Source organism: Diabrotica virgifera, chromosome 9, assembly GCF_917563875.1.
Source record: "Diabrotica virgifera virgifera chromosome 9, PGI_DIABVI_V3a".
Classification (NCBI taxonomy): domain Eukaryota; kingdom Metazoa; phylum Arthropoda; class Insecta; order Coleoptera; family Chrysomelidae; genus Diabrotica; species Diabrotica virgifera.
The window spans coordinates 59,972,227-59,999,469 of record NC_065451.1 but is presented as its reverse complement, the minus strand read 5'-3'; the positions used below and the strand labels follow the sequence as shown (position 1 = coordinate 59,999,469).

Below are 27,243 nucleotides of genomic sequence, written 5' to 3'. Positions count from 1 at the left end.
TAATTCGCAGTTACTTCTATATACATCAAATTCTCCTGTAACAGTGTTAGTTACCATACTACTCCGAAACGGCTTGGCCGATTTTTATAAAATTTTACACGTTTTCCTGTAGGACGTTGAAGAGGTTTTAATCTATTTTTTATACCCATAAGCTTTAAGGGGGGTTTCCCCCCTGACATTGCTTTTTATTTTTTTGGACAAAATTATCTACCTTAATTTTATATGATGTAGAATTAAAAAATACATACAACCGTTAATTTTCACTCTTCTATCACCAACCCCTATTTGTTAATAGCCATCTATATATTTACATCTATAAAATTCTCCTTTCACAGTGTTAGTTTCCATACTCCTCCGAGACCGCTTGACTGATTTTTATGAAATTATATATGTATATTCGGTAGGTCTTAGAATCGGTCGTAATCTATTTTTCATATCCCTGAGTGATAAGGGGATTTCCCTCTAACATTTTGTAATGTTAGGTGAGGTTGTGTGTACATAACGTACTCTATAAGACTGTGAGTACATATGTACAAATTTAAAAAATTATGATCAAAATCCATCAACAAGTTCCAGCGATATTAATCGCAGCATATGTTTGCAGAATCAGTTTCTGCAATTTACTTTATTTATTTTAGTAATTCCCCTCCACCGACCACGAATTAATTCCGTTCGGACGCCATTTTTAAAGCTTTATTAACCACTCTGTTGAGGTTCAAAGTTTACTCAAACTTTTACACATAACTTATATATCTTCAACTTAAACATGGCTCTAGTTAGGTTGCTTAATTGTTATAAACAAAGTAGCCGTCAATTAAATAAAAAAAGTGGCTAACTTTGACCGTAATTAACCTAGGCGAAAAGTTTTTCTTTGAAAATTCGTATAAAAATACCAGTTTTTCAAATTACATTGTAGTTTTAGCCTACAGTCAATATTAACAAATTTATTCAAATTGTTTATAAGCCAAAAATGAGCAACTACAATGAGTAGAAATTACGAATTTGAAAGCCTAAATAATTGCTGACAAAGCTATGGCGCGCTATTAATCTGTTCATGCAGCTTTGGATTTTCAAATGCAAATTTGGTGTGGAATTTTCTTACCGAATACCACGCGAAGTCAAATTATTATCCGGAAATTTTTTTTTGATCATGAATATTTTTAGAAAATTTCCCTCGTCTGCGACTCGGGAAATTTTCAAAATATTCATGATCTCAAAAAAATTTCCGGAAATAATTTGACCTCTAGTGGTATTACTAGTGACAATTCGTCAATTAGTTTAAATTTTATTCAATTTGTTTATCGCAAAGAGCTTTTTTTTCGCAATGTTATTGTTCAGAAAATAATAATGACAGCAATTCTGTGGAAACCACATGCATGAATAATAGTTATATTTTTATTGTTTTATTATATTATTAAAGTATTGAAAAAAATCATAAAAAAGTCGTTTTTATCGCTCCCAAAAAAGGTTAGTAAAATAGAGTCATTTTTGGCTTCTAAACAATTTGAATAACTTTGTTAATGTTGACTATAGAGTAAATCTACTTTAGGATTTCAAAAGCTGGTATTTTTATACGAATTTTAAGAAAACAACTTTTTGCCTATGTTAATTAGGTTCAAAGTTAGCCACTTTTATTATTTAATTCACAGTTACTTCAATATACATAAAATTCTCCTGTAACAGTGTTAGTTACCATACTACTCCGAAACGGCTTGGCCGATTTTTATAAAATTTTACACGTTTTCCTGTAGGACGTTGAAGAGGTTTTAATCTATTTTTTATACCCATAAGCTTTAAGGGGGGTTTCCCCCCTGACATTGCTTTTTATTTTTTTGGACAAAATTATCTACCTTAATTTTATATGATGTAGAATTAAAAAATACATACAACCGTTAATTTTCACTCTTCTATCACCAACCCCTATTTGTTAATAGCCATCTATATATTTACATCTATAAAATTCTCCTTTCACAGTGTTAGTTTCCATACTCCTCCGAGACCGCTTGACTGATTTTTATGAAATTATATATTTATATTCGGTAGTTCTTAGAATCGGTCGTAATCTATTTTTCATATCCCTGAGTGATAAGGGGATTTCCCCCTAACATTTTGTAATGTTAGGTGAGGTTGTGTGTACATAACGTACTCTATAAGACTATGAGTACATATGTACAAATTAAAAAAATTATGATCAAAATCCATCAACAAGTTCCAGCGATATTAATCGCAGCATATGTTTGCAGAATCAGTTTCTGTAATTTACTTTATTTATTTTAGTAATTCCCCTCCACCGACCACGAATTAATTCCGTTCGGACGCCATTTTTAAAGCTTTATTAACCACTCTGTTGAGGTTCAAAGTTTACTCAAACTTTTACACATAACTTATATATCTTCAACTTCAAAATGGCTCTAGTTAGGTTGCTTAATTGTTATAAACAAAGTAGCCGTCAATTAAATAAAAAAAGTGGCTAACTTTGACCGTAATTAACCTAGGCGAAAAGTTTTTCTTTGAAAATTCGTATAAAAATACCAGTTTTTCAAATTCCATTGTAGTTTTAGCCTACAGTCAATATTAACAAATTTATTCACATTGTTTATAAGCCAAAAATGACTTAATTTTAGTAAAATATTTTCTGAGTGATAAAAATGACTTTTTAATGATTTTTTTAAATGCGTTGAAAATATGACTAGTCTTCTTTCATGTTGTTTTCACAGAATTACTATATCATTATTATTTTCTGAACAATAACATTGCGAAAAAAAGCTCTTTGGGATAAACAAATTGAATAAAATTTAAACCAATTGACGCATCGTCTTAAAATTTTTTGTGCATTGTATGGACTATTTGACTCAACTTTTCATGCAATATGAAAGTCCTAAATTATATTTCGCAAAAGTTATAGCAAATTTTTTATTTTCGAAATTTTAGTTTTATTTTGCAATATCCGAAGCAACAAATAATCGGACCAAAATTCAAAAAACGCTATTTTAAACCTTGGCTTATCTACTAAAAGAGAAATATTATAAATAAGACATATAATTACCCTATTTTTACCTATAGCGATTTAAACGAAAAAACTGCCATTTTTGAACCTTATTTGTTAATAACTAAAATTCTCGTCCGAACTGTAACGGGCATTTTTGTATTTATAATGTATTAGGTATATAGTACCCAAAAACCCATTTGCAACCTGGCTGCTCAAGTGTCCCGAACATGGTATATTTTTGCCCTATTTCCCTGGTGTACATCAAAATTCATTTAATTATTAGTGCATTCCTATAAATACGAGCTCTATTAAACTACAGATATGAAAAATCCATAAGTTGATACATTTTAGTAATATCCTGTTGATCTTAGTCTCTCTGTGCTATTGTTTATAGTGTTTTTATGCTTCTATAATTCCTTATAATAGTGTTTCATAAAACAGAAATTGTAAATTATAAACCGGTCCGCTGGATTTTTTGCTCTGATTATATTTCATTCTAATTATTCATTCGAGTGATTCAACTTAACAATTACTGGGTTCGCAAACACCTTTACAGGTTTTCTTGAAAATATTAATTGTTTTAGATAAATATACGTATACAAAAAAAATGATGGACGACGCGTATGCGAGAAGTTGATATAATTTGAATTGATATGGTCGGTTCACTCAGCTTAGGAATATTTTCAACATTATATCACAGGAGAGTGAGAATAAATTGAAAATACTGCGACAATTTTTCGAAAACTTGTTGGCTGGCAATAGACACGAGAGCTCTGAGGGCTCGAGTGACTATTTCCGAATGGAAACATCTTTAAGAAAAAAATTGGAGCATTATTTTCTTATTTATTCTTACTATCGTGTGACATTCGACAGATTATTTTTTGCACCCCAAAATAGCCAGGTACTGACCACGGTGTGGTGAATGCCTAATGTTGTCGTACTTTATGTTTTTGATAGTGCTGAAAACGAAAATGAGGTTTATTTTGAACTTTTTGTGGGGGACCGTTGTCACAATCGCAATTTTAGCCTACAAATATTAAAAAAAAAATAATGTGTGTGTGTGTACTTTGTACGCACGTAAGAAGTTAAGTTTATTTAAATATTAAACTAATTTTAATACTTACCACTTAAAAAAAACAATACCAAAATTTTATTAAAACAATACCAAAAATTAAAAAAAAAAATTAATAGAAATTGTCCGGATTTGAACCCGGGACCTCTCGATCTGTAGTCGAATGCTCTACCAATGATCCATCATCGCTCTGTTTATATGGTTTCTCGGACATAATTACAAATCACGGTGACAAATAGATCAAGTGAGGTATAATATAAAAATGTTTTAATAATACTTATTATCTTACTCCCGAGGAAGACAAATCCAAAGACACAACAATTATAATAAAGATGTTTTCCGTTAAATAGGTAGGGTTTGTTGATTTTGTTTTAGAGTTGTGACTGCATAGCTCCGCTGATGATGTACATATGCTGAAATAGCTATATGGAGATGGTGGTCCAACTCTGATTCAAATGAAAACAAAAACTGCCTTTATTAAATATATTTACTAAAAACACTAATATATTCTTTTCACACCTTATTTGCGTCGATACATGCATAACTTGAAATATTTAGCAACTAACTCCATACTGTCTGTGTGCGCATGCGCGTAGAATAATAAAAATTCACTCTCAATCGCGCCTAAAGAAGTATAACTTCAAAAAAAGAAATCACGTTTTTGTGCACTTAACTCGCTACAACTCTGTTTTAATATTTTTTTTCTGAAATTTTTATAGACTATATTTCTCACTTTTCTGAAGACAATGGGACCTGTTTCAAGCTTTCACTCTTATTCTAATAAAAGTAATAATTTTTTAAAATAAGGGTGCAGATTCGTAAATTGCAAAAGTTAAGTGACAAAATTTGAAATTTAGCTTTTTAATCACGTTTATGTTAAAATATAGAGCTCAGAGAAGTTCTCTGGGGAGAAGGAGGCTGTAGAGCATCTTTTAAGTGTTCACTTTCCAGGGTCGACGCAATTGACTGGTAATAATAATCATCAAGCAAACAATAGCCCAACCAAAAGGGACTGGCTGACCTCTAACGTGATCTTTGGTTCTCACAAGTTCAGATAGGCTATTGAAACTTTTGAACCTTATAAAACTGCGGGGCCGGATGATATATTTCCTAAGCTTCTCCAGGAGGGTCTGGAAATAATCATGGGTCCCCTGATCACAATATTTAGAGCTAGCCATGCTCTGGGATACATTCCCAAAGCTTGGAGAATGGCAAGGGTGGCCTTTATTCCCAAACCAGGCAAAACAGATTACACCTTAGCTAAATCCTACAGGCCTATAAGTCTGACCTCATTCATGTTAAAAACCATGGAAAAATCTTGAATGAACACATCAAGAAAAACAATTTAAATGAAAATCCACTGCACCAACGGCAATGGGCGTATCAGGCAGGTAAATCAGGTGAAGCCGCTCTGCACAATCTAGTGTCGGAACTCGAAAGGAGTCTGCATCAGAAAGAAGTCGCCCTTGCTGCATTTTTAGATATAGAAGGTGCATTTGATAATACCTCGATCGAGTCAGTACAAAGCGCACTGGTGAGGAAAAAAATCAACAATACAACATGCAAGTGGATTATTCAGATGCTTCAGAGCAGAATAATATCCACAGATACGCATGAAGATACCATAAATCTGAGGGCAACTAAGGCATGCCCTCAAGGCGGTGTATTGTCACCGTCATTATGGAACATAGTTATCGATGATCTGATTCATGGGCTAAGCGCCGAAGGAATCTGGGTCCAGGGTTTCGCAGATGATATCGTAATAGTAACTAGGGGAAAATTTCCCAGCACTGTTGCGTATCAGATGCGATATGCCCTTCACAACATAGAGAACTGGTGTCTGAAAGAGAACCTCTCCGTGAACCCTTCTAAAACTAAACTGGTCGCCTTTACAAATAAGAGGAAGCTTACTGGACTGAGTGAGCTGAAATTATTTGGAGAGGTGCTAGAAAGAACCAATGAGGTTAAGTATCTAGGGGTAACCCTGGATTCGAAACTCAATTGGAATACTCATATTACCAATATAACCAATAGGGCTAAGCGACTCTTCTGGAACTGCAGACGAGTTGTAGGTAAAAAAACCTGGGGATTGAAACCAATGGTGGTATGTTGGTTGTACACATCAGTGATACGACCGACAGTCACTTATGGGTCAGTACTCTGGTGGAGAAAGACGGCTTTGCAATCTTGTGTGACCACTCTCACTACCCTACAGAGACAAGCGCTTCTAAATATAACAGGAGCCTTGAATAGTACAGGAACGGCTTCACTAGAGGCTATCACAGGTCTCCCTCCGCTGGAATTATATATTTCGGCGGTAGCCTTTATGACCATCCTGAGATTCAAAGCAAACAATACTTGGAGGCCAAATTATGTATTGAATAGCCACACAAACATTACTGGGACTATACTTGAGGAATCCATCTTTATGATGAACTCAGATATGATGACACCAGAACTAATCTTCACTGAGAAGATTAACACAATTATACCATCTAGAGAACAAAAAGTCCCAAACATTAATGGGGACTTAATATGGTTCACTGATGGATCTAAAACTGCCCATGGTACTGGATCAGGAGTCTTTGGGCAAACATGTAACTATAATAAATCTTACAGCCTAGGTAAACATACAACGGTGTTCCAGGCTGAAGTGTTTGCTTTGGTGGCCTGCATTGATGAAATCATTGATGAAGACCCTAAAGCTAAGAGAATCAACATTTACACAGATAGCCAATCGGCTATTCTGGCTGTAAAGAACCCTCTCACCAAATCAAAACTGGTGAGAAACTGCAAAGATCTCCTCAATAACCTGGCAAAAGACAATAAAGTGTCTTTAATATGGGTGCCGGGTCATGAAGGGGTGCATGGGAACGAACGAGCAGATATGTTAGCGACACAAGGCTCGAGAGAAACTTTTGAAGGCCCAGAACCTTTCTGTGGTATCACTAAAGATGCTATGAAAAACGAGGTTCAAAAATGGCTGATAAAGAATCATCAAAATAAATGGAGAACCACTCAAGGGCAAATCCAGACTAAAAAAGTAATCAAGAATATTGATAAAAAACACTCGAACAGTTTGATAAACCTCAATAAACGAGAGATCAAAACGGTCACTGAAATGGTGACTGGACATTGTCGTTTAAGAAATCACCTATACAAACTAGGTAAGGTGAATGAACCATGGTGCAGAAAGTGCGAAATGGAAGAAGAAACTGCCATACACATACTATGCCATTGCAGTGTGCTAGGTGATGTAAGGCAGGACTTCACTGGTCAAATGAGGTTTGAACCAGAAGAGATCCTAAAACTACCAATAAGAAAACTGTTGGCCTTCGTTGAGGCCACAGGACTTATTAAAGTTTAAGGAGAAGAACAGGGTTTGGTACAAAGGTTTTATGACCAAGTACCAGAGACTAACGAGTCTCGCCTGAGTTAAGAAGAAGAAGAGAAGAAGAGTTCTCTGGGGAGTTTCAAATGAAAATATTTTATAGAAAATAAAATGTTTCCTATCTGTCCTATTGTTTTAATCTCCTACTGTTTTAATCTCCCACGATTAAGAGCTCTGCCGACTTAAGTAATTTCTGAGTGTAGTTTTTTAAAGACAACGTCTTTCACGCTGACCAATGCATCATCATTAACTGTATATATTCATATAATTGCTAATTTGGGTCCTCTAATTGTTAGATTCATTTCTACCAGTCTCTCATTGATGGCCTCTAATGCAGTTATGTATTTTCGTAGTTTTTTGCGTATCAGTATAACTACTTCCTGTTGAGACTTTTTGTCCTTTGGTACCCTACTGAATCGAATTCATCTTTGTTTTTCCAAAGTTTAATCGTTTGATACATGATTGTTAATTTTGACAAATGCTTTACCGTTTTCTGTAGTTTTTATGATTGTTAAAAGCATGTATTATGAGGTATAAATACCTTAGACAATTTTTATTTAGATTAAGTCTACTAAAGTTCATCCGTTCTAAAAATGTCTTGGAATGGAATTAGTCTAAACGAGTTACCTAATTAAGCCTAAATGTCACGAGGTATACACAAAACAATACAAAAAGGTAATATAATGGCTAATAAATTTCGTTTAACACAAAATCGATACGTCTTAACGCATAAAACTAGGTTAATTCTCAATTCTTAGAAACTTATAGTCGGAGATCCGACTGCAGAAATACTATGTATACAAAAAATCAAACTACATTTGGAAATAATTAATACATAAATGGGACCTAGGTGATCGAAATATCCACTTCCTTGCCTGTTCCAGAAATTTATTAAAAAAATATGACCAATATTTATATTTTTAATTAAGTTATGGATACGACTGATAAGTATACAGAGTTGGGAAAAATAATAATAATAATAATGGAGTTTATTCGTAGCAAATAAATTGTACATAACAAAATAAACATTATAGCGATACGCTTTAATGACTATTTTTGCTAATTTTATTTTCTTAATTTTTAATAACTTTCCTCAAAACGAAACAACAGTAGTCATTTAAAATTCACATGTAATACACAAACCATATGCCAACAAGGGCCGTTGATTTCGAGAAACGAAAATGTATCTCTAAACAGATTGTATAAAATTAATGTTTTTTTTTTTCAAGGAAACACTAATTGATTACGATGCCAGATTGCCACACTCTTCATGTCAACTTCTTAAAATACAAAAAGGTTCTCATCTTTTAAAAGGCAGATGCAGTAATTTACGGCCCTTCTGGCCATTATCGCAAAACCGCAAACCAGTTGACATAATAGTTGGTGGTCCGGCCAGTCAGTCTCTACACAGCATGCGAACGATTCAGACACACCCTCGCTCTCGCTAACGATACCCTTTCGAGGTATAAGCAAAACACCACGCTTGTTACCCAAAATAAATAAATATATTACTGTTCGTTGTTACACTTATTTTTAATTAATTCCATCAACACACACCACCGGCATATTGGTGGCCCCGAGAACATTTAAAACGCCGTGAAAATTTACAAATTAGTGCTAATAATATACTTTTGCCGGTTTTTAAATACAGTGAACATCGAAAGTGACGGACGGTACCAGTGCCAATAACAGTGCTTCACTTGATCGGATTTCAGTTAAAATCCCACCGTTCTGGCCCAACGATCCTGAAATATGGTTCCTGCAAGTAGAAAACCAATTTACACTGGCAAACATAACAAGTGACGCAACAAAATTTAACTACACTTGTTGCCAATCTCGAAACAGCTTACATATCAGAAGTTAGGGACATCATTGTGTCACCACCAGCTACAGAGAGGTACGTAAAATTAAAGTCAGAGTTAATTAAGAGACTTAGTGCATCTCAGCAACAAAAAATTAAGAGACTACTTGAGCACGAAAAACTGGGCGATCGAAGACCTTCTCAATTCTTACGACATTTACAGTCTTTAGCAGGCACAACAGTACCAGATAATATCGTAAGGTCTCTGTGGTTAGGTAGACTACCATGGTCTACACAGGCTATTCTAGCTACTCAAGCTAAAGCTAGTTTGGACGCAGTTGCCGAGCTAGCTGACACAATCTCTGAAGCTATAGCTCCTAGCGCCCAAATTTCAGAAGCTTCCAACGCGCGTGAAAGTACCATCGATAAATTGACAGCCGAATTAGCTGAAACGAAAATTCAGCTAGCTAATGCTCAGGCAAATGCTCAAGCACAAACTCACACAAACCATCGAAACCGCAGCAACTAAAGAGGCATACCATATCCTAGAGACGTAAGCTGTAGTAGGGAACATAATAGTGACATATTATGCTGGTATCACTACCGTTTTGATGACCAGGCTCAAAAGTGCTCTCCTCCGTGCAAGCATCAGGGAAACATCGCGGGCAGTCGGTAAGTGCGGCATCCGATCCAAGCCCAAAGTCTCGCCGCCTTTTCGTAACAGACTATGCAACTAAAAAACATCCCGCCGATCTGTGCGTTTTTCTGCGAAAATATGTACGGGGTGCACGCGAAAAGACTACATACGAACTATACGCGGCCAATGACACTAAAATCGCGACATACGGTTATGTGAATTTGACTTTAAACATCGGACTACGGCGTGATTTTACGTGGCGATTCGTAGTGGCGGACATTTCAAAGACTATTATTGGAGTTGATTTTCTTTCTCATTTCGCTCTCCTAGTGGACATTGCTAACCAGTATTTAATAAACAGTACGACAACCCTTCAAACTAAGGGACTCGTTAAAGAGTGTTTCGATAGTAGCGTAAAGACTATCGCGGAAGTGTCGCGTTACCATGAGCTGTTGCTACGATTTCCGGAAATCACGCAACCCGCCGGTATCGTGAAAGACATTCAGCATCAAACCAAGCACCACATCGATACAACACCAGGTCCACCCGTTTTTTCTAAGCCGCGACGATTAGCGCCTGACAAACTGCAATGGGCTAAAAAAGAGTTTGAAAATCTTCTGCGTCTAGGCATCATAAGACCATCAAAAATTAACTGATCTACTTCACTGCATATGGTCCCGAAGAAAGGTGAGGAATGGAGACCTTGCGGAGATTATTGATGTCTAAACCAAAAAACAGTTCCAGATCGATATCCAATTCCGCACATCGAAGATTTCGGTCAGTCGCTAGCTGGTAAGACAATCTTCTCTGCAATAGATTTAGTTAGAGCATACAACCAGATACCAGTACCCACCGAAGACATACCAAAGACCGCCGTTACCACACCATTTGGACTTTGGACTGTACGAGTACTTATATATGCCTTTTGGTTTACGAAACGCAGGACAGACTTTCCAGCGTTTCATAGACGAGATTTTAGACTTCGCCAGACTTCGTCTAGACTTCGCCTACGCCTACATCGATGACATTCTCATTGCATCATAATCCGAAGAGCAGCATATGTCGCAGTTGGAAGAAATTTTCAAAAGGCTTAAGCAGTTTGGCGTTGTGATAAACCCAGCAAAGTGTCAATTCAGCAAAAACGACATTACCTTTTTGGGATGAACAGTATCAGATGGAGGACTCACACCTCCACAAGCAAAAGTAGCAGCTGTACAAAATTTCACTCAGCCAAAAACAGTGAAAGACTTACGCAGATTTCTAGGTATGTTAAACTTCTACCGAAGGTTCATATCCAATGCAGCTGAGCTACAAGCACCACTACATGATGCCCTAAAAGGTAATGTCAAAGGAAAAGCACCAATTGAATGGACACCATAGCGAATCCAAGCCTTTGACTACTGCACAAGCAGTTTAGCTAACGCTGCTTTACTGAGCCACCCTGTAAACGATGTTGATAGCTCCATCACTTGTGACGCCTCTGATTTTTGTGCTGGAGCTGTACTACAACAAAAAACGGATACAGGTATGAAACCTTTTGCCTTCTTTTCTAAGAAATTCTCACCTAGCGAAAAGAAATTTAGTGCATACGACAGAGAACTATTAGTTATATATCTAGCCATAAAACACTTGTCCCAGTCCACAATGTAGTCCTAGACAGTTCAGATATTTAGACTAGATAGGACAGTTTTGCACTAACATTCAGCACATTTCTGGATTAACAAATATTGTGGCAGACGCACTATCTCGAGTCGATAGCATCAAGAAAGATATCGACATCCAGAACTGCAAACTTTTTTAAGTGAGAAAACATCACTGCAAATGAAGAAAATACGCTTTTCCGAACAAAACGTGAGTTTGTACTGTGACATATTAACATCTACAGCCAGACCATTTGTACCGAAACCACTTCGAATGGCAATTTTTCGCACCATGCATAACCTAGCATATCCCGGAATCAACAGTTCTGTGAAGATGATCACACAGCGATATGTCTGGCCATCCATTAAATCAGATGTGAAAAAATGGACTCGAGCGTGTCTACAGTGCCAAAAATCGAAAATATCGCGCCACATTGTTTCACCTACTGGAAATTTTCTACCACCTTCCAGCCGATTCGAACATGCCCACATAGACATTATAGTGATGCCGATTTCACAAGGGAACAGATACTGTCTAACATGCGTCGACCGTTTCACACGTTGGTCAGAAGCTTTCCCGATGCCTAATCAAGAAGCAGACACAGTAGCCAGAACATTTTTTTCTGGTTGGATAGCTCGTTTCGGCACTCCCAAGCGCATCACAACAGATCAAGGCCGACAATTCGAATCGCATCTCTTCAAATCAATCTGCAAATTAACTGGAACTACCCATTTAAGGACAACCGCCTATCATCCTCAAGCAAATGGTATGGTAGAAAGGTTTCATCGACAGTTAGAAGCAGCGATTCGATGTCATGAAAATATCCGATGGACCGAAAGCCTACTTTCAGTGTTACTGGGCATACGAGCAGTTACAAAAGCTGCTTGCTCATAAATCAGCGCTATTTGTTTTTTAATTTTTGCAATGGGGGGGGGGGCAGCTCAACACGGGTCACTTTATGTTATATGTATTATGTTTGTATACAACATAAAATGTAAATGAGCTGTGTCATAAAAACTGTGCTATATATCAATAATTTTACACGGAGTTTAGTCGGATCATGACTCGTAAAAATGAAGTATGTTTTTGGAAGGACAATTTTCTGTTATGATGGCTTCTGTTGATTCGCCCATTGTCATTTTTGTTAGTGTAAAACTTTGCATCAGCTGTCTTGATCTTTATTAGGTCATATTTTCAAGACCTTTCTATCAATCGAGCAGGGCCGTAACTACGATGTTGGGGGCCCCGGGGCAAACGTAATCTGGGGCCCCCCCTGGGGGGTTCGGAAAAATGTTTTATATTGAACCTATTGAAAACGCATTTTTTCTCCTGTGTGAACACCACACTCTCTTCTTTCTTTTGTTTTCAGCATGTCCTGCAATAACTAGAAAATTAACGGCGCTAATGATTACATCTTCATCTGTATCTGACATTGCGGACAGATCATCAAGGAATACGTTTGTTCGCTACAATGTAAATGGTCTTACTTTGTAACGAACAAATAACCAAACGAACGTAAATGCACCTTAAGGTGCATTAAGCAACTGCAGTGTGAGCCAAACACACTCTGTGAAGCTGGTCAGTGTACTGGTGGGACTGATCCTAATGTGCTCATTCTATCTTACCCTTATCTTTCTTTTCAATATGTGGTACCATGTGTTTCCTTTCACGTACCAAGATGTGGTCTGGAGTAAATTGGTTAAGACAAAGTAGCTGGGACCTGGGGCCCCTATTCCGGTTGAATTTTAGTTTTTATTTCGCCAAAATAACTAATTTCCTCAGTAACACTCTTAACGAAAGGTATTGGGGGCCCCAGCTCAGCACCCCTCTTCCAATGGCATTTTAGGTTTTATTACGCCGAAATAACTAATTTCCTAAGTATTAATTTAAATTTTTATAAGGTATCGGAGTAGCTTATCTCAGGCATCAGGGGCCTCTGTTCTATTCCAATTGCATTTTAGTCAAAAAGACTAATTTCCCCAGTGAAAAATTAAAACTTTATGTTGCGTTATTTTTAAAAGGTCTTTTTAAAATTTTGTCATTTGAAAATATTTTTTTGGGATCGGCTTTCAAAATACATATTTTTATTTTCCTCGTTAAAATCTATGCCAATCTCTATCAATCAATGTTAATATCTTGGTCAATCAAAGGGGACTCCTGCGGGGCCCCCTTGGTCATGGGCCCCGGGGCACTGCCCCGGTTGCCCTAATGGTAGTTACGGCCCTACAATGGAGACAAACGATGCTGAAAACAGACAATACAGTTAATTCAGGCATGAAGTTATAATACTTTTCTTAGCGACAATGGACGGAGAGTGAAGTATTTAAGAGTCGCACCTCGGCCTATCAATAACCTTTAACCTGCAAAAAAAATACCGGTTCTGTCGTGAGTCGCGTTTCCGCGTTACTTTCTATACGTAAAAATCCACCTACGGCCATTGTTTATTTATCCAAAGCAGTTTTCGACCTAAACGGAGCACTATTTCATAATCGATTTACCGTTTTAATACAACACAACACCAAAGAGAACTATGTATTTCGTTGTTGTTGAATGTGTGTCAATACTGTAGCTGTAGCGGACAGAGACCGATGATGTAGCATGTGGATATTATCAGCGAATGTTTTCTCGACTTTATCACGTTCTTTATCACCTATCTTGTTGGGACTTAAATCACTAATTAAAAATAGTAAGGTTACGAAACCGTTTTGTTGTGACATGTCTATATACTCCATCTAATTTACTTACCGTTGCACGTCATCCGCGTCATAGCCCGAGACGTCACATGATACCAACACGAAATATTTAGGCGGTAGGGGTGTTCTTTTTTAGAATCACTTGGCCGAGTACACTGACATTACAGCCACTAGGCATATTTTATTACATATATACTTTTATTACATACTATTATATAATATATACCTAATATTACATACTATTATAACTTTTTTCTCAAAGTTTGCATCACCCTGTGAACTATTCTAGTATTTATAAAATACTGAAATTAAAACCCAACTATAGCCTCAGGTTTTCTTAACATTTTGTCTTTCGATTCATTCGCTTATGTTGGATAATAAAAAAGTTAGGTACTACAACTGGCCATGTTCGTCATCAGTACAGGTTGTTTTCTAAATAAGTGCGACAAACTTTAAGGGGTAATTTTACATGAGAAAGTAATGGCAATTTGCTTTATAATCATATGTCCGCAAACGCTTCGTTTCCGAGATACGGGACGTTCAGTTTTCTTTGCAAACTCACGATTTATTTATTGCTTTAAAACCAGTTGAGATATGCAAATGAAATTTGGTGGGTTTTAAGACGTAGTTATTGCACATTTTTTAACATACAATTAAAAATTGCATATTCACTATTGGCGTGCGTACGGGTAATATTATCGGTCATAATACCCGTTTGCGCGCCAATGGTGAATATTAAATTTTTAATTGTATGTCAAAAAATGTACAATAACTACGTCTTAAAACCCACCAAATTTGATTTGCATATCTCAACTGGTTTTAAAGCAATTAATAAATCGTTAATTTGTAAAAAAAATGAACATCCCTTATCTCGGAAACGAAGCGTTTGCGGACATATGATTATAAAGTAAATTGTCATTATTTTCTCATGTAAAATTAACCCTTAAAGTTTGTCGCACTTATTTAGAAACATCCTGTACTGATGACGAACATGGCCAGTTGTTAAAGTATTCTTCGCGTCAAGATATAAGAAATTTGGCCTGGCGCTGGTGGGATGTCCCTACCGATTTAGTATCATAATAACAAACAACAAACCCTCCAGGAGCGGATTGGCTAAAATTAAGGGGAAAGAAACAAATGCAAAATTTTGACGCCTGTCAAAATTTTCAATGTGTTTTAATGTAATCATTTTTTTCGAATCCTGAGAAAACTAATATGTAAGTATTTTTGAAAAATTTAAACGCATAATGAAAAATTACTTTATTACCGAGGGAAGAAAGTCCCTTGGAATGAATTAAAAGTTTCTTTTGAATGAGATATTTGAAATTAAAAATCACACTAAATTTTCTCTTAGTTTTTCACCCCTGTAACTAATTAAAATAAACATTATAGAAGTTTTCAGGGACTTTCGGCCCTCGGTAATAACGTAACGGCTTAAAGCCGAAAGTTAGTACCCATCCCCTTAACAAAAAAAAAATTCAAGTCTTCAAGTAGATATAATATTTTAATGGGGTTGGAATAATAAATATAAATTTAAATATCATATCATTATATTTATTACGTATTTATATCTATGTAGTTATAGGTATATTATTATGTACAATGAAATAAGAGAAATGAACAAATTAAAGAAATTAAGGAAATTAATGATAATAACAATAAAAGATTAAAAGAGTGGTAGCAAAAATCAGAATTAAAAAGATAACATAATAAAAAATAACATAGAAAATAACATAGAAAAATAAAATTTGAAGTTTAGACGGAAAAAAATAAATACAAATTACAACTCTATGTCACTTAGTCCAGAAAGCCACTGCGCATCCGCTAGGAAAAATATTCTAATTCGGATTTTTTGCACAATCTTACTCAAAAAGGACTCCTTTTAACAAATTTGCATGTTGCCAGAACCAAAAGGTGGTCAAAAATTTCTTAAACGTTTTTTTTTTGTTTTTTTCCTAAAATTATTTTTTTTGCACGGAAAAAAGTTTTTTTAGGTTTTTTGGATCATTCCAAACAGAAAAGGTCTGTAGTGACTTTTCTCTAAAAATGATAGTTTTTGACAAATAAACGATTAAAAACTGAAAAATTGCGAAATCGGCCATTTTTAACCCTCAAAAACTATGTGAAAAACTGGAAATTTGAATGTTGACAAGGTAGGTAGATATTCTTTAAACATTGATTGATGAAACCCCGAAGAGTTTTTTGCAATACAATATTCAAAACTCCTTTGTTTTTTAATTGCTAATCAAGCGTGCGCGACACTATTTTCCACCGACAGCATGGTGCAAATGAAAGGAATAAATTCATTATTTCGTAAACCGGCAACTTTAAGAAAAAATCCCGAAACAGGTCGATTTTTATTTTTAAGTTATGATATTGTGGCATATATGGTATACTAGTGACGTCATCCGTCTGGGCGTGATGACGTAATCGATGATTTTTTTAAATGAGAATAGGGGTCGGGTGGTAGCTCATTTGAAAGGTTCTTCAATTCTCTATTCAGTAATGTAAATATTTACATAATTATTTATACAGCGTGTCCTTCTACTTCTTTTTTTGTCAAATAATTTAATTTAATAAAAATTTTTTGGACACCCTGTATAAATAATTATGTAAATGTTTATATTACTGAATAGAGAATTAAAGAACCTTTCAAATGAGCTAGCACATGACCCCTATTCTCATTTAAAAAAATCATCGATTACGTCATCACGTCCAGATGGATGACGTCACTAGTATACCATATATGCCACAATATCATAACTTAAAAATAAAAATCGACCTGTTTCGGGATTTTTCCTTAAAGTCGCCGGTTTAGGAAATAACGAATGTATTCCTTTCATTTGCACCATACTGTCGGTGGAAAATAGTGTCGCGCACGCTTGATTAGCAACTAAAAAACAAAGGAGTTTTGAATATTGTATTGCAAAAAACTCTTCGGGGTTTCATCAATCAATGTTTAAAGAATATCTACCTATCTTGGCAACATTTAAATTTTCAGTTTTTCACATAGTTTTTGAGAGTTAAAAATGGCCGATTTCGCAATTTTTCAATTTTTAATCGCTTATATGTCAAAAAGTATCATTTTTAGAGAAAAGTCACGAAAGACCTTTTTTGTTTGGAATGATCCAAAAAACATAAAAAAACTTTTTTCCATGCAAAAAAAATAATTTTAGGAAAAAAACAAAAAAAAAAAAACGTTTAAAAAATTTTTGACCACTTTTTGATCCTGGCAACATGCAAATTTGTTAAAAGGAGTCCTTTTTGAGTAAGATTGTGCAAAAAATCCGAATTAGAATGTTTTTCCTAGCGGATCCGCAGTGGCTTTCTGGACTAACTATCACTGTCATCTTCACTAGAATCGTTATCTAATGTTATAATTATTGGTTTATTATGTGAGGTTAATGTTCTGTAATGATCTTCCGTTTTTATAACATGTGAAACACAATTTTGCCACAGGGTTGGGGAAACCTTTTTTATTTCTTCTACAACATGTGACACCGATTCGCTACTAAATTTGGGACAGCAGTTGTTTCGCCGTAAACTTTCCTTAAGTTGGCTCCAGATTAATTCAATGGGGTTGAAGACACAGTAGTGAGGAGGTAATCGCAATACATTATGACCATCACGTTTGGCTAATTCGTCTATAACAAATTGTTTCTCAAACACTTTTGTGTGAAGACCTTCCAACATTTCTTTTTTTGTATATGTTTCTTCAAAGTACAAATCATTGTCATACAAAAAATCAGATATCTGTTTTTTTGTCGAACGTACACCGGGGATTTTTCTAATTTGTTCGCTGTGATACGTTGCGTTATCCATTACAATTACACTTTTTGGAGGCAAATTTGGCAACACCTTCTTTTCAAACTATTCTTTAAACAAGCTACTCGTCATATTTTCATGGTAGTCCAGCTTTGAATCTTTAATGTTTTTTGCCGATAGTAAAAAACTTTCCCCTCCAAGCCAGCCATTTTTGGATCCAATGTTCAGAATAATTATTCGCTGACCTCTATTAATTGGATAATTGGGTGCACATTTAATAGAATCGTCTGTCCAACCTTTTTGAGCAGTATCGTGGGTATCGAACCATGTTTCATCTAGATAAAATATCGGTCTTCCTTCATCTCTAAATTTAGATATAGCATTCAAGTATTCATTTCTCCATTTAATTAGACGAATCTTCGTCTTAGACGTTCGAAAGTCTAAAAAATTAAACGTCTACAGTAAACAAAATTTTTAATACATTGTCTAGAAATTTTAATTTTAATAATTTATTTGCATTGATAGGTAACGAGTCAGTTCTGTAAATAATATAAAGTACGGCCCTAGTAGCTGTTCCAAAACTATTGCCACCCGTCGCAAAGACAATTGAGGGATTAGTAACGTCATCTATTTATTATGATACTAAATTGGTAGGGACATCCCACCAGCGTCAGGTCAAATTTCTTATATCTTGACGAAAAGATCTTAATACCTAAATTTTTTATTATCAAATATAAGCGAATGAATCGAAAGACAAAATGTTAAGAAAACCTGAGGCTATAGTTGGGTTTTAATTTCAGTATTTTATAATTGCTAGAATAATCTACAGGGTGATGCGAACTTTGAGAAAAAAACACAGTTTGATTCGTACACCCGGTATACAATGACAGTTTGACTGTCTAGCAGCAATATTATTACAGCGATATTGTCAATGAATAAGGCTATAACGTGGTAAAATCACTTAAATCGAACAACAGGTTTAGGAAATTCGAAACATCAAAAATGACCAAATTTTGAGTGGATCGATTTTTTTGCACCGCAGTGTAAATATTAGGGTGCACTAATATACAAGCTGTCCGATTTTACTGCTGTGCTGCCGTCATAATTTTACTGCTCCTGCTAGAATCAATCTGTAGCTCATGGAGCCGTAGCCTAAGCATGTTCATAAATTCAATGTTTTCAAAATAACCAAATTAGATACTGTCTAAAAAGTTGAAGGATTTATTTACGGAATAAAAGGCGGCATCTATAAATAGGAAACGACGGGCTGAAAGCAATTTCATGGACTTTGCAATAAAAAGTAGCTCGCTCTTGTTTATAGGGGCAATTTTTGGGATGTATAAGTGTTTCATAAATAACAACGGTCGTTGGAAAACTCGTGTAAATGGGGAAGACGGTTTTCCCTAATGCATTTTTAAAAATCTATATCGGGCGTGATAAACACTGCGCGAAGGATATTATGAAAATATATTCGCTTTGGTTGATGCGATTGTTATGATCATTTGAAAGTTAATTTACTGACCAAAGCGAAAAAGGAGCCACTTATAAAGATGTTCGTAGTTTTGATTCTGTTTATGATTATATGATTTTTATTTAATTACATCTTTTCGCTATAAATATTGCAAATTTTTGAAGTTATACTTCTTTACGATCGAGAGTGAAATTTTATAATACCGGGCGCATGTGCACACAGACAGTATGTAGTTCGTTGCTAATCTTTCAAGATATGTATGTATCAGCGCTGTCAGCGCAAATAAGCCAATAAAAGGATATATTAGTGTTTTTAGTAAATGCATTATTTATTATAATTTTTGTGTCTTTGGATTTGTCTTCCTCGGGAATAAGATATTTTATAATAATAGTAAGTATATTTAAAGTATTTTTGTATACTTCACTTGATCTAATGAATTTGTCAGTATGTATGAGAAATCTTGTAACCGGTCAAAGCGAAGGGAACATAGCTCAGTGGGAGAGTGTGTGACCGGAGATCGAGAGGTCCTGGGTTCAAAGCCCGGATGATTCATATCTTTTTTTTTTACTTTTTGGTATCGTTTTAATAAAAAAATTTTAAAAGTGGTAGGTAAGAAAGTTAGTTTAATATTTAAATAAAATACAAATAACCTGTTAAGTATATTTATTTCTTTGAAATTATATAATAGAAGTATGACTTCTTACGTGCGTAGAAAGTACACACACATTCTTTTTTTTTTTGTTACTGAACTGTAAATTTTCTGGAAAAATAAATAAAAAGTGATAAATGTGAAAAAGTCTATGAATTATTTAGCTAAATTTAACAACGATGCTAACAATTATTTTAAAACCAAAGTAATAGCGTCATAGCGTGTATGGACTCCCCTTACTTTCCAAACTTATGTGCAACGTCCAAACATGATTTCAATCACATTTCGAATAGTTTCTTATTTTTACCTCTTTGTTTCCCATTCTGCATTCTCTTTCTTTGTTAAGGTTTTGATGATTTCATCTCAAATTAAATTCAAGAGCATAGGACTTCCTGTCGTATTTCACTGCTTATGTCTATAGGTTCTGTAAGTTGTCCATTTATTCTGACTTCCATTTTGTTGTTTTAGTAGATGTTTTCCATAGTTGTTATGATATCTATGGGGATTCTCTATTATACAGAAGATGGATTACATCTTTGAGTCTCACTCTGTCAAATGCTTTCTTCAAGTCAAACAGACATATAAATGCTGGTCTGTTATACTCTAGTGATGTCTAAGTAATTTGCTTTATGACGAATATTGCATCTGTACACGATCTTCCAGTACGAAAACCCTGTTGTTCATCTGACAAACTTATCCTCTGATTCTTTAGTTCTTGTAGAATTTTAGTTGTAAGTTTTAGGGTAGTATTTAACAAGTTGATATGGTCCTTTTCATGAACATTTTTCAGTGCGTCACAAATGATAGAAAAAAAGGTAAGTCTGTGATAATTGATAATCCACATTTTTAACATTTATTCTAACATGACATTTTAGTTAAATCTGACAGTTGTCACATTTTATTTGCAATTTGGCATAAAAACAAATCGATTGTGTTCATTGCATTTATAAAATGGTATTTTCTTTGATTTGTATAGTTTTATAAATTGTACAGATTATATTCGTAGATACATATATTATGTAATTCGTGAATTTTTTTTTTGAATTTATACCTCTTTAGTCACGAGGGGAAATTTTTCATTTTACTGGGCGCATGCGCACACCGACAGTATGGTATAAACGTTATACGGGATCTGATTGGGTGTTAAAATCATCTATCAATAATTGTTCAATATGGAGATTTTGGATAAACAAATTAATGTTGTGTATATTAGTTTTTATTGTTGTGATGGCAGAGAAAAAAGCAAGTTTATAATATTGTAGTGACTTTTTAAATAGTTTTTAAAAGCGACAGGTACGTAATAATTGTAAATGTTTCAGTATCCTAATAAAAAATTTCACAGGTAGGTACCTACCTATTTGGAAAATTTAAAAAGAACCTACCAAAATAGTATGTAATGCTTTGATTTACATAATTTGATTACCATCAAAATTTCTATCAATATTCACCTAATATATTGTTTTCTTACTCTATGTTTTGTTGCATTTTAATATTTCTTTCAATTCTAAATAATTTCAATTCAAAATCAAAATAACTTGGTTAAATTCAGAACCGTCAAAAGTTTAATCCGTTTAGTTAGTTGATCTTCGCACATGATGACACATGGTCTCCGTGGGTAAAAGTTTAAGGTGAATGAATTTCAATACTAACTGCGTTGATAAGCGGGTTCGAACCCCAATGGAAACTTTTATTTTTTTTATACATTTTATGATTGTAAGTTTATTTATTATATAATTTTTTTTTAGAAAATACGTATTTAGTTAAAAATTTTTCCTACATTGTTCAGAAATCATTTGTGGCATTTTTCAATGTGTTTGTTTGTGTGTGATTTATTCTTTTATTATTTTAATGTTTGGCACTATTTTAACAAAAATTTTTGAGAAGTAGTAAGTATTAAAATTAGTTTAATATTTAAATAAAATATAAATAAACTGTTTAGAGTATATTAATTTCGTTGAAATTATATAATAGAAGTATAACTTCTTACGTGCGTACAAAGTACACACACATTCTTTTTTCGAATATAGCGCCGACAACTAGAATAAATGTTATAAATGTCTGTAATCACCGACGTGCCTCTTTTTCTGTCACATACAATTTAATGCGTTAGAAAGAAATCGAAAAACTGTGACGCACTGAAAGATGCTCATGAGAAAAAGAATACCTCTATAATTTTTTAGCTGCTTTTTATCTTCTATTTTTTAATAGTAAAATTAGTTTGCTCGTTCTCCATTCTTCCGGTATTTTATTTTGTTTTATGATTTTGTTAATTAATGTTGTTAATTGTTCTGGTATTGCTGCTCCACAACATTTCAGTAATTCGTTTTGATCAGTGTATTTACCCCAGTCTATCTGTGAAAAAATCATCGATTTAAATTATCGATAATTACAAAAACCCTTATTTTTGCAGTAATTTATAAATGTTTTTTTTTTGCTTTAGGATTAGTCCATGCAGCCAGAAACGAAGTAAGTATTGAGTCTACCTTTTTTGTTTTTAATCTTTAGTGAAGGTTATCTCAGCCTGTCCGACCAATTTTTTTATTGTAACCTACATTTTTTTAACGTGAATCATAATAAGTATTTTGGGATTAGGACAAGGGTCACACTTTTCTCGCCCAGGTCCCGTTCTGAATATTTTTTAAAACAAATACTGGGTACACCACGGTAAGGTAAGCATATGAACAAATGGAAAGATATTTAAGGTTACAAGCAATAACTTTTTTTTTGAATAATGGCATGTAATATAACTATGTACTTGAAATTATGGCAAGTAACTACCAGAGCCTGAAACCATTTTTAAATGTAATGTAAGTGACCACGAGTACATGTCGCTCATAGGTGACATCAACACTGGAGACAGGAGAGGGAAACAGAATGTCGCCAATGAGCGACATACGCATCGAACGTGTTAAAGAGTATCGAAGTGTGCTGAATCTCAGCAAAATCGATCAATAGCCCGGTAAATGACCGTTTTGGAGTGTAATTTTCAGGGTCAACTCCGAATTGCATAAAAATTTGGATTCAGGTTTTACTTACCCTCAACTTAAAAGTTGAACTTATGCCCAGGGTTACCAGGTCTACTGATTTTTCAGTAGACCTACTAATTTTAACTCCAATTAATGACCTACTGAAATCTATCAACATTATTGGCCGTTATTAACAGGTAAATTTCTATGAAACGGGCTTTAAAAATACGAGATTATTTGGCCGCGTCCGTGTTATAAAGATGATCGTAAATACCAGGTCATACTTATATTTTTAGTATTATTTTATGTGCTCTTAGATTGAAAACTTAGTCTTTTGCTAGCAGTTGCCGCTAGGGCATCCCTCTCATTAGGTTCGTTGCAATGCGTAACTGCACCCGGGGTTTGTCCTGGTTGGGTCAGAGAGAGCAGCATATGTGCCTCCTGATGAGAGACTAGTTTCGAAACCGGTAGAGGTGCTTGCTGCACTCTCTGATTGAAGTAGAATATGATGCGGCTGTAGTTTCGTGTTGCAACGAAATTGAAAATGGTTATCCATTTTTAATTTTTAAATGAACTAACAGTTTAATATTTATTGCTTCCAGAGGTTGTTCTGTATAGAAGCGTTTGTTTAAACTCAAAGAACAATGTTTTATTGTTTGTTGTTCTGAACAAAAGTGCCATAGTAATATTATTTTAGGCTGTGACTGATAACAACGAAATCAAAAGTATGCGACAAAAGTATCTAATATTAGTTATTTATGAAACAGTTCGTGAAGTATGCTTTTTTAACGCACGCGATGTTTAGAGCACGAGCGACAGCGAAGCGAGTGCTATACATCGCGTAAGATCGCAAAAAGTACTTCACGCATAGTTTCATACAATATTTTATCTACGATAAACAAACAAAAAGACTGTAACTCTTCGTCACTGGAATTAATTTCTATTCTACAATTTTTAGAACTTTGACATTTAAAAATTCTTACTTCTTTTAAACCACAAAACTGTTAAAACTTTTGTTGTAATTTATTGTTCACATATCATCACCATGACAACGCGAAAGTTAAGGATATTTGATGATATGAAAGTGTGCCAAAAACAGTGCGAAAAAGTAAATCCCATTTAAAACACATTGTTACTTCACGCACACTTTAAATCCTTCACGCACTGCTATCTATAATGACAGTTTTCATAAACTAAAAACTTATACATATGACATAGAGTAGATAAAATCCTTTTTAATTCTAAAATAGGGTACATATATGTATTTATATTCGTGAACCTTTTGTTTTCGTTTATTTTCAAATTCATTTATATTAGCATATTTTATAATATCGTATAGGTATTGAAGTATTGAAGTTTTACATTTTTATATCATTACCTATCTGATACTTTTAATAATGCTGCCCTCTGGGAGAAGCTAGTAAAAAATTATATGTAGACAGCTACAAATTTAAATATATCAAGCGATGTCGGATATGCACTCATGGCCCCCTCCCCCGTGTCGGACACCGTCGTAATAAGCAAAGTCCCCCCTCCCTCTTTTTTAAGGCGTAGTTTATGGATGTTAAGGATGTTCCCGATATTGTTTATACGATCTGTAAGATTGACCGGTTCGAAGCGATTATTTTTGAAAAAATTTGGTTTTATAGTAAAAAAAATTTCTCTAAAACTTTGGAAAAATGCACTTAATTCAAAATAACTTCAAAAGTATTAGTGATGCGAAAAATCCCAAAGAGTAAAAATATGTAGGATTTGCTTTTATAAATAGGCTAGTTTGTTTTTCTGTAAGATACAAATTGGTTAGGTTAGGATATGGCTGTTCAAAGTTTGCACACACTCGTGATTAGTGACTCGTACAGGCCCTTTCAACTATAATCCTTTCAATACATTGTCACACTACTTAGTTTGTCTTATTTTTTATGCAGCAGGCATATGCGGGCCTCATACCAATCAGTTGGCATTATTTCATTTTGCACAATTTGCACTATATCACCCTCTATACTCCTATGTTGTAATATCTGCGTTGTTCATTGATCAAGTCTGTTGCGACTAAATCACGAAGGATTTCAAAATTCGCAGTAGAACGAATGTATCATTCTCAGTTGTCTCTGACTTTGTTATTATCTGGGGAGCATATTTCATGGTAATCCAGTACTGGACTAGCTCGGTACATACAACATGCGATGACAGAGTTCATTTAGGACATAAAAGATTTACATTACTAACAGTACGTGATTGACTTTTTAATAATGCAGAGATATATTCGAATCTAAATCTAGGATGTGATAAGGTGGCATAGATTTAAATGAATACATACTTTAAGCTATGATTTGCTATGATATTTTCATTGTTATTAATTAGTTCTTACAGTACAGTTCTTGCAATTTCACATAATTTTACTCGCAAGTCTAATGAACTTAATTCCTCTTTTTCTTCAGTCATTATTACATTATTTTTGTTCTCATGGGGTTAAAACTTTAACTTAAAACGCCTCAATTTTCGTTTTTTTTTAGATATATTTTATACACATTAAGATATAGTTTTTAGATGGCTCTTTGTACTATCTACTACCAGAATTTTGGGTAATCAGCTGATCATCGCCAAATTGTCTTGTTTCTTTATGTATCTTGATTAATTAGTATATCAATCCAATTGTTCTGTTATTCTTCTCCTACATGGCCTCTGGAATATTTTTGAATTTGTTGGTAATAATTCCTTATATAGGTTGTCACTCCATCTTTTGCGCGGTCGTCCGATATTTGTTCTACCGACTGGTGATTTATTTCTTAATATTTTGAAAACACATGTCTCCCCCATTTTTCTTATGTGGTTATTGTATTCTTTTTGCCTGTTTAGTATCAATTTGTTTATACACTGTACGTTACATTTTCTTCTAATTAGGGCAGTCAATGAGGGTATGTGGCTCCGAATTCCATCCTACTATATCGATTTACGTGATATTTTCACAGTAAGTAGGGAATAGCCCAAGAAACAAAGTCTACCCTATGCCGATGTGTGCTTTTGTCTTGGGGGCGGTTCTCACCCCTTCTCGGGAGTGGAAAATTTTTTGCTTAAATAACTACGGAAGTTGCTAGAGAACCTAATACTAACCAAAAACTGTTCTATAATTTTTTTCCGAAAACTCAATACTTTTTGAGCTATTCCTGGTTGAAAATTGGCCATTTTCATTGAAACATAACACCTCTTCAAATGGTTTTTTGCGAATACCTTAAAAACTATGCATCTAACTAAAAAAACTATATAAAGCATTTTTGTAGCTTATAAAATAACAAAGAGATTCTTTCCTTTATGAATCTTCTAGTTATAACACAAAAAGAGATATGGTAAGTGAAAAAACTTGTTTTCTTGGTGCATGCTCAAATCAGTGTATTTAACTTGAAATAACAGAGAAACGGTCGATTTTAGGTGTATAATGCTACCAATAACTTTTGCTGTGCTTGAAAAGACCTATAAATTAAGCAATATTAAATGTCGATTAGATTCAAACTATGCGAGATAAACTGTAAAAAATTTGACGACTAACGTATTTTAAGAAAAAAATGAGAAGTATATTTAACCCCTCATCCACAAGAATTTAAATGCATCGTTTTCCTTCTACAATACATTTTACTATAGTGATCTTTTTATGTTAAAAAAGTTGGGCGGGTTTAAAGTGAATGGTTTTTGAAAAAAAATGAGATTAAATTATTGAGTGCATTTTTAAATTTTCTTAAAAATCTTTCTATTTCTCCATGTAACTCGAAAAGGATAAGAGATGCCAAAAAAAAAGATGCCATACAAAAATGTAGGTTTCTTCTAGATAAAAATTTTGATTTTATTTTTTATAACAGTATCTCTTATCATTTTCAAGTTACATGGAGAAAAAGGAAGATTTTTAAGAAAATTTAAATATGCGCTCTATAATTTGATCTTATTTTTTTTTTTTTCAAAAACCATTAATTTTAAAACCGCTCAACTTTTTGAACATAAAAATAACACTGTAGCAAAATGTATTGTAGAAGGAAAACGATGCATTTAAATTCTTGTGGATAAGGGGTTAAACATACTTCTCAATTTTTTTCTTAAAATTCGTTAGTCATCAATTTTTTGCAGCATATCTCACTTAGTTTGAATGTAATCAACATTTAATATTGCATATTTGAAAGGA

At 34.2% G+C, this 27,243-nt stretch overlaps 2 protein-coding genes across 5 annotated transcripts in view; both read left to right on the top strand.

Annotated features, from left to right (window-relative positions):
- The window catches only part of LOC114331514 (uncharacterized), a 741,127-nt gene that overhangs the window by 41,159 nt on the left and 672,725 nt on the right, over positions 1-27,243 (top strand). For 3 of the 4 annotated variants that reach the window (XM_050661247.1, XM_050661246.1, XM_050661244.1), the window contains exon 2: positions 22,550-22,575. The exons of the other annotated variant lie outside the window; for it this stretch is intronic. The gene's annotated coding sequence lies outside the window, so the exon portion shown is untranslated. The remainder of the gene's footprint in view (positions 1-22,549; positions 22,576-27,243) is intronic. 4 annotated transcript variants of the gene reach the window in all.
- Positions 9,205-9,782, top strand: LOC126890960 (uncharacterized). Its single transcript, XM_050660138.1, has 2 exons — positions 9,205-9,217; positions 9,298-9,782. Exons 1-2 carry the CDS (start codon positions 9,205-9,207, stop codon positions 9,780-9,782), a joined length of 498 nt encoding a protein of 165 aa, XP_050516095.1.